Source organism: Bos taurus, chromosome 23 (genome assembly GCF_002263795.3).
Source record: "Bos taurus isolate L1 Dominette 01449 registration number 42190680 breed Hereford chromosome 23, ARS-UCD2.0, whole genome shotgun sequence".
NCBI lineage: Eukaryota > Metazoa > Chordata > Mammalia > Artiodactyla > Bovidae > Bos > Bos taurus.
In genome coordinates, this window is record NC_037350.1 from 14,990,737 (window position 1) to 14,998,743 (window position 8,007).

The 8,007-nt window shown below is 43.6% G+C and overlaps 1 protein-coding gene across 6 annotated transcripts; it reads right to left on the minus strand.

Moving 5' to 3' along the window:
• Positions 1-1,944: 1,944 nt before the first annotated feature.
• OARD1 (O-acyl-ADP-ribose deacylase 1) lies at positions 1,945-7,732 on the minus strand. Of its 6 annotated transcripts, none has more exons than XM_005223511.4 (6): positions 7,643-7,732; positions 6,749-6,828; positions 6,264-6,408; positions 5,165-5,223; positions 4,072-4,184; positions 1,945-2,562 (listed from the first exon to the last, which is right to left on the minus strand). In XM_005223511.4, exons 2-6 carry the CDS (start codon positions 6,785-6,787, stop codon positions 2,460-2,462), a joined length of 459 nt encoding a protein of 152 aa, XP_005223568.1. In that variant the 5' UTR covers positions 6,788-6,828; positions 7,643-7,732; the 3' UTR covers positions 1,945-2,459. The 6 variants fall into 6 exon arrangements, with proteins under 6 accessions (XP_005223568.1, XP_005223566.1, XP_005223565.1 ...); XM_005223509.2 differs by having other exon boundaries at positions 7,578-7,732; XM_005223508.3 differs by lacking the exon at positions 7,643-7,732 and adding an exon at positions 7,458-7,599.
• Positions 7,733-8,007: the final 275 nt, after the last annotated feature.

The window sequence follows — 8,007 nt, forward strand, 5'->3', positions numbered from 1 at the left end:
CCAGAACTTGCCAGGGCTACACAGAATGTACCAACTCCCATGCAGACTTCACACATTTGTCTTGACCTTCAGAAAATACTGTCTCAAGATTACTTCTAAATGAGTGGCTTTTCTCTCCTCTGAAAACAAGGAGTATGGCAGAGGATGAAACAAAAGGCACAGGAAACCTGTTCCTAAGGAATATAAACATCCCAATTGCCAATCCATAAGCAATTAGCTCCTTGATTAAAGAGGAAAGGGCGAGAAGTAGGATTTAAATGTTTGGATACACATAATGTAGGGATAGTCTGTGCGTCATACTTGATGGCGAGGGCAGGATGGTGTCTGAAGTCTCATTTCTTGTCTGAGTCCTATGTAAAAGCAAAATTTCACATGTGAATTTCTGGGTGTTTGCCAAACTCTAACTAGGTTTCCAGGAATAATGTGTCCATTCTGATTATCAGGTCATACCTCCTTTCCCCAGGCTTCAAGTGTGATAAGTCATTGGAATCTGACCCCAAGACTATCTGCAAATGACAGGGCACTTTATCACATCCCTGCGGAATTCCACTTACAGCCAGACCTTCACAAGACTAGGTTTTGTTAAGAGAAATGTGAACGAGGCTCATACTCCATGAAACAAATTAACCCTAATCCTAGAAAACCAATGTTTCGACCCAGTGATAACATTTATTTGCAGAGTTAAGCAAAATACTTTAATTCTAAGTTTCCTCTTACCACCCCACTCTCCTTTTTTGTACATTTTCTTCCCTTTCAACCTCACTGTGTGTCTGTGGACAGAAACAAAGCTTCAAGAAAAACCTTAGTCTAAAAGTTTGACAGTGAACTTGCTCCCAGCACTGCCCCTACCCCAACAACATAGAGAACTTATCTGTTACACAGAGATACAGAAGAAGTCAAATACTTTTTGAAACTGCTGCCTCATATCAGGCTGCCACGCAATAACAACACAAGTCTAAAGTACAAAGATTACATTTAACCAGTGCTCTCCTGGTGTTTCAACAAGCCCCTTCTAAAATCCGGTTCTTTTACAATTGGGAAAGCATCAAGTCCTCTGACAGACCAAGAATTCATTCTATGAAGAAAATCAATAGGCCTGTCTGATCTCAATACCACAGTAAGAGAACAGAGGGTGGAAATAGTCTCCTTGTTTCCCCACACCTCTGATACTGCAAGTGAAGTCACTCAGTCGTGTCCGACTCTTTGCAACCCCGTGGACTGTAGCCCACCAGGCTCCTCCGTCCAAGGGATTCTCCAGGCAAGAATACTGGAGTGGGTTGCCATTTCCTTCTCCAAGGGATGTTCCCGACCCAGAGATCGAACCCAGGTCTCCCACATTGCAGGCAGACGCTTTAACCTCTGAGCCACCAGGGAAGCCTGATACTGAACCACTGGCTAAAATCCATGAGCCTTATTCTTCCACCATGGAAATCAAGAGTGGACATAGTGCTGCTCTGAACTTAGAAGGGAACAAATTTTCTCTTTTCCATCCTAGCTGGACACACATCAGAATCCTCTGGAGCTCAAAAACACAAAACCGGCCATTCTCCCTCACCTCTACCTACCAAATTAGAATTCCTGTTTAAGAGGGAGTGGACCTTTATTTTAAAGTGATGTGTATGGATTTTGTTGATAACTGTAGATTGAGTCATTCATTAGTTCACACTAAGAACTTTGCAAGGTATTTCACATATGTTATTCTGTTTTATGACTGAATTCAGACAGGTTTAGTCACAGAAACTATATGGTGGACAGGAGAGAAAGAGTTCAGCACAAGGAGATTCTAAAAGCCTGCCTTTCCAGTGTTCTTGCACATTCTGATGTCTTCTCACCTTGCCACTCTTCCTACTGGGCCCTCTTTCAGATTAAGTTACACGTGAATCCTCCATTAGCCAAGCACAGAACAACACAGACATGTGCAAAGAACCTCACTGGAGCTCCACCCCCGCTCAAAAAAAGATATTTATTTTTCCATTTTTGTCACCACAAATTCCTTGTAAACATAAAACTTTGGTAATTTAAACAAAAACCAAACCCATGATTCTCTCCTAGGATCAATTTGATGCCATAAGGATAATACTAAGTAAGTGCACAAATGACACAAGATGCAAAATTAACTGAAAACGGTCATCCTTCCAGAAATTTCTCTTAAAACAGCAGGGAAAAGCAATGCTGCCACCTAGTGGCAACCCAAACCAATCACATGGCATCCCCAGCAAAATGGGTCCTAGGCCCAACATTTGGTCCCTCCCCTTACCTTCCTGAAAAAGAAAAATTCCTAGCAACAAGAAACCCCTCCTCCAGAGTCCCATTCAATCCTGAGAATACAGCAACCCAGGTCTGGCCTGTAACACAGACTACTTCACAAGAAACGGTCCTCTGACCATTTTAAGGTCAGTTTGCTCAGTCCTGTGGCCCAGGTGATGCAGAAGGTAGACACATCCAAAATGCTCTTCTGTTCAGAGTGTGTACACAGTAATTCTGATGTCTGTTGCCTCAAAGACCTCCTCAATTATTGCGGATACATTTTCCCATTGCAGACGATCAAGACCACATCCGATCCTGAAAAAGACAAAATATCTCCACTGGTTGTGATTGAGGAAAAGGCTCCTTCCCTCTTTCCCTAGGCTGCATCCACCCAAAGCCAAAGATAGCATCTGGTCTCACACCTATAGGCAACTATGGTGGGAGTTTAGAAGTTAACGCCTATTGTGAGTCACCTAAGGCTGTTTCCTAGACGGCCCTAACATCCAATAGCTGTCACTTCTCTTTTGCCAAATAAAGTACCAATTCCCAGTTACTTCAGGGTACATTTAGAAATACGTGTAACTCTGCCGTGAGACAGAAGAACTCACTGTTTCTACTAGTGAAAACTAGCCGTGGGTGGATGGGAAAAGGTTGGTATTTTTAAACTGTGTTAGTCACTCAGTCGTGTTTGACCCTTTGTGACCCCATGGACTATAACCTGCCAGGCTCCTCTGTCCATGGGGATTCTCCAGGTAACAATATTGGAGTGGGTTGCCATGCCCTTCTCCAGAGGATCTTCCTGACCTAGGGATCGAGCCTGGGTCTCCCACACTGCAGGCAGATTCTTTGCCAACTGAGCCACCAGGAAAGCCCATTTTAAAAATACACTTATAATAACGGAATGTTAAGGAAGATAACTGGGAAATGCCAAGCTGATTGTAATTCCAATCTTCCTGACACCCTGGTGAGAAACCTCAATCTGCCCACAAAACTACTACCTGGCAGCTTTCTTCCAAGATGTTACTTTACTGATCCTCAATATCCACAGGGAAAAAATAAAGGCTTAAAATTGATAATTTTATATTAATGCGTTAAGTACCTGAAAAAACTGTGATTTAAAAAAAAAAAGTTTCTGGTACATAAGTCGTGAATATATTACAGACCAGTGTAAGATGAGGGATCAAGTAGCCACATTTCTAACTCAGAGCTTGGAATAAACCTGCATGCATGGTCAGTACTGACTCAGAACTAGTCTGTCAGGAAGAGAAGGAATCCCAAGCCTATTCCTGAAAAAGAAACAAAGAGGATACTGAACCCCCAACATTAGTCCCTTAAGTTCCCAATATCTAGGGTATAAGACGTTACATCAGCAACAGACCCTTTGGCTACTATCCATGCTGAACATAAATAAGCATGCAGTTTACAAAGCAGTGATAACCTACAACTTTGTTCACACAGAATGAGCAGGTTTGGGACACCTGAAGTGGCTCAGAGAGAAATCACAATTGCTCAGTCCTGATTCTTGAGCTGTACTAGAGGATGCCTAGAATTCAACAAATAGTGGTGAACAACAGTTCCTCCCTACTAGGCGGGCTGAGGAAGACCTGTGTTTTAATCATCCTGATTCATTCAGCCCAAGCTAAAAGATGGGCATGCCTTGAGCGAAGATCTGACAACTGGTTTACTGATGATTTTTAAATGTTTTGAAATTTGTCCACCTTTAAGACTACATTGGGTTAAGATAAGCTTTTAAGTCATTTCTCTTTGGGTAAGACAGTAAACCCCACCAATCAAGTCTTCATTTAGGGCCTTGGATTTCCTTGCCTTGGCATGGAAAGGTCGGTGACTCCATTCTTCAGACAATGGGACTTCATAGCCTCTAAACTCTTCCGTAAGTTTTCATAAGTTGGCTTGTGTGAAGCCCTTTTCTTTGTAATCTGAGTACGAAGAACAAATTCAAATTTCCATTAGACCAAAATGAGGGGCAAAAAACATCATCATGTTCTCCCAACATCACGATAATTAAAATAAATATACTTTTATAGACTAGTCTAGATAACAAATGTCATACAGTCTCTTCCAGTTATGGGAGCCCCTCAGGAATCCACTGAAGAGAGCCAGAGACCCAGACACTGCCTGTTCTCCTAAGAAACCCAGATTAGCAGGTGTGCCTATTGTCTATTGTTTTTAAGCAAGGTAGGTGAAAGTTCTTGTGCCACTTCCAAGAGATAAGCTATGTATCTGTAACAAGGAAGAACCCATAGCACCTAAAAATTTCCTGTTAGGCTTATTTATTTACAAACAGTGCTTGCTTTTTATTTCCCTATAAAAGCACAGAAACTGGTAGCATTCCAAACAAGACTGAAAGTCACAGTAGCCTTAAGGACAGCATCCCCACTTTGTGTGCTACCCAAATCAAGCTTGTAGTGAGTTGGCTCTAAGTCATCCAGCAGCATCACCAAGAAGCTGCACTCCTTCACAGGTCAAAGACCACTGGGACAATGGAAGAAATCCACATGGAGGAAGCAAGCAGGAGAGGAGCAGAATATTACCTGGCACTGCATTTGGTAAGGAAGGATGAGAGAAAAACTCTTTTGAGCAATCGTCTCTTGGGACTTTATTGTCTGTATTTCACTACAACAATGAAGGAATTAAAGCAAGGGAAGTATCCCTAACTTTCGCACATCATGTAACAGGTCTTTGGTAAATATCCAACTTTTTCCCACGGAGTTGGGATGCAGCCTCATGTTTCTAACCCAGTGCACCAAATAGCCACCACCTCTGGATCTGAGTCGGCATGAGGTCAGCTTTTGACATTTTTGGTTGTCTATAAAGAAACACTGTGATCAACATAAATGCAGCAAAGCCCATCTGTTTGCTAATACTTAAAACTTACTGAGAATTGGCCCCATCTTACCAGGTAATATATATATCGCCCATCTCTCTTCAGAACAGCCACTTCTCCAGACTTTTTCTCTAAGAAAAACAGTTATTTAATAGTAAAAAAAAGAAATACCAAAACAGTGATCTTCATTCTTAGATTTTTAAAAGATCTTTATAGATCTGAGTCTACTTCATAACTGGAATTAATTTTCAACTCTGAAGAAACCTTTGATCCTTATCAGCCTTCTTAAATACCATATTCCTTAACTTCCAGTTTTCCTACTGTTTTAGGAAATCATGTTTTCAATCATGTTTTCCTCACATTCCACCTTCAATCCTGCTACATTTTCAAATATCCTTTCTTGTTCTCTTAAAAAATGTTAATGTCTACTGCCTTGAAATGTTTTACAATGTACAGCATTTTTCACTTGCCAAATGTGTATTTAATAATTATATTTTTACATACAAACAGCTAATGTGTTAAGCATTATGGGGGAACATAGATGTATTAACATTAAAAACTAAATTATTTAACAGTTTCCAGTCAGGAGAACTGTGTAGTGTTTTGAAACAAATACAATACAAAGCAGTAAGAAGTTGCTTTCTTTATGCTGGGAGTGGAATCACCAGTGGCGACTGATTCAGTAAGCCTGGACTGTGGTCTAAACAACTGTTTTCAGAAGCTCCACCTCTGATTCTGGTACACATTTCTGCTTTACAATCACTGGGAGCAAGCAACGGGAAGTGTTTGTAAGGAAAAGTTTTAAACTCTTTGAAGCATAAGCACAGTATGGGCTAACAGGGAAGCCTGAATGCCAGGCTAAAAGCTGTGGACTTTGCTAAGCATGCCAGAGTTATTAAAGGCTTCAGACAAATGGAGTCATATTATTAAGAAACATTTATGAAAGAGGGAGAAGAAATTTAAAACTTTTACAAGAACTCAGGTTTGGTGGGCCAACCCAAACTAGAGATCATCTCTGTAGCAGAAAAAACTTAATCTGCAGAGTTAAAAGGGCTCGGTAGTTAGGAACCCCATCTGTGCATATATATCCTGTTTAAATTATTAAGCTTAAAAGGAGCATCAAAAGATGGTCTAATCAAGGCACGTGAGTTCAGCTGCTTTCAAAACTCACGTTGATTCAACAGTTCCTGCACTCCTCCAAATTTCTTCTTGAAGAGGACAGCTATCCCAGCGCCCATTCGACAGTCCTCACTGATACAATGCACTAAAGAGTCTGTTTGGGGACATGCAAATAGGTCTCCTTTCACGTAAGTAATCTAAAATGTGCAAAGAGAAAGAAAACTTCTGTTACATATAGAAATATACTAAGCTACTTTTTTTCCTTTACTGTGCCCACCACCACCACTACCTCTCCCCCCCCATCCCTCCTTCATTTAGAAGACAAATTTTCAGAACTTAATGAGTTATCTAAAACGAATTAAAGCATGTACAAAGTAATGAGTGGGCTCTGCCTAAGATTGTATCAGCCTTTCTAAAATAAATCAACAGGAGAGAAAAAAAGACAATGCAATTACTAGTTTAATTAAAAAGTGTCTGTGCTTTGACCTCAATCATTCTTAATTTCAGTTCACCAATAAGTTAATAGTTGTTACGCACTCGGCTTCCTTCTGAATCTTCATTAGGGCTGCCAGCCATGATACTGGGTCGCTATTTCCAGAACTTAAGTGTTTCTTCAGCTATAAAAAGAGAGTAAAAATGCTTAGGCAGCCCAAATATATTACATTCAGACTGCCCTGACCACCCACGTACTAACTTTTCCCCCCCACCGTTTATTACTGAGTGTGACTTCTCTAGAAAGGAACGCAAAAATCCTCGGGGCAAGGAGAGGAATAATGCCTGGGTTCGGAGGCGGCCGTGACCCGATTGCATTTCGCGCTTCCCAGGAGCGGAAGAAAGGCAGTCCTAGGACCCGCCTCCTCCTTTCCCCGAGCCCGCGCCGAGCAAGGCTGATTTAGGACAGTCTTTTCTCTGAAAGATGCAAGAGTACTTCCCCATTGGGTCTGGCCCAGGGACAAAAAGGTGGGACTTGGCCACAGTCAAGTCGCCAACTAGAGAGTGTACCGGTCAGGCGGAGTGTACTGCCAAGGCGCGGGCAGGGGTGACAGGGAAGGCGGCCCCTTAAGGAAGGCTCACCCACATCTTTTTTGGGGGGTTGGGGGGACTAGGGGAAGAAGTAGAGAGGCCTCCCATTCTCTGTCTCCTACCCTAGGGGTGATCAGCCAGGGCGTAGGGCCTGTCCCGGGATCCCGTGGGAGGAAGCGAGGAGGCTCGCTCAAAGACCCAACGTACCCCCGTTACCCTTCACCTGGAAAGGAGTTGGCCGTTACGAGGTCCCGCCCCGCGGGGAAGGGCTCTGGTAGGTGGGTAACAGCGGACGAGCCCACGATACGAAGCCAATCCCACCACAGCCTTTAATTGCGCGTACCTAAGATGGCCGCCCACCATCCGGGAGCCGGGCGGAAACGAGCCCCTCTAGCTAGCTAGCCGAACCTGCACTCTTTGGTGATGGCCGCTGAACTTCCGGCGGTGAAGTCCGACCGCCGCCGCCGCCCGGGCATGCGTAACGAGACAGCCGAATGCAAGTTGGGTAGAGCGGCGCCTGCGCATTAAGTCCCAAGGGGTGTGTCTTCAGGGGCCGCAAAGAAGAGGGAGGGCAGTTGGCAAAGGAGTTACTTAGCGCCTGCGTGGTGCTAATGTTCAGGGCGGCGTTTGAGTGGAAGGGTCTGGCGCGCCTGGAAGGCGCCTGCGTATTCCTTTGGCCGGATGGGAGCCAATCAGGAAAGTGGGCGTGGCTAAGGCACACGCCTGCGCAGTGCTGCTTCTGCGGTGGTGGGGCGTCCCCAAAGCTCGGGGTA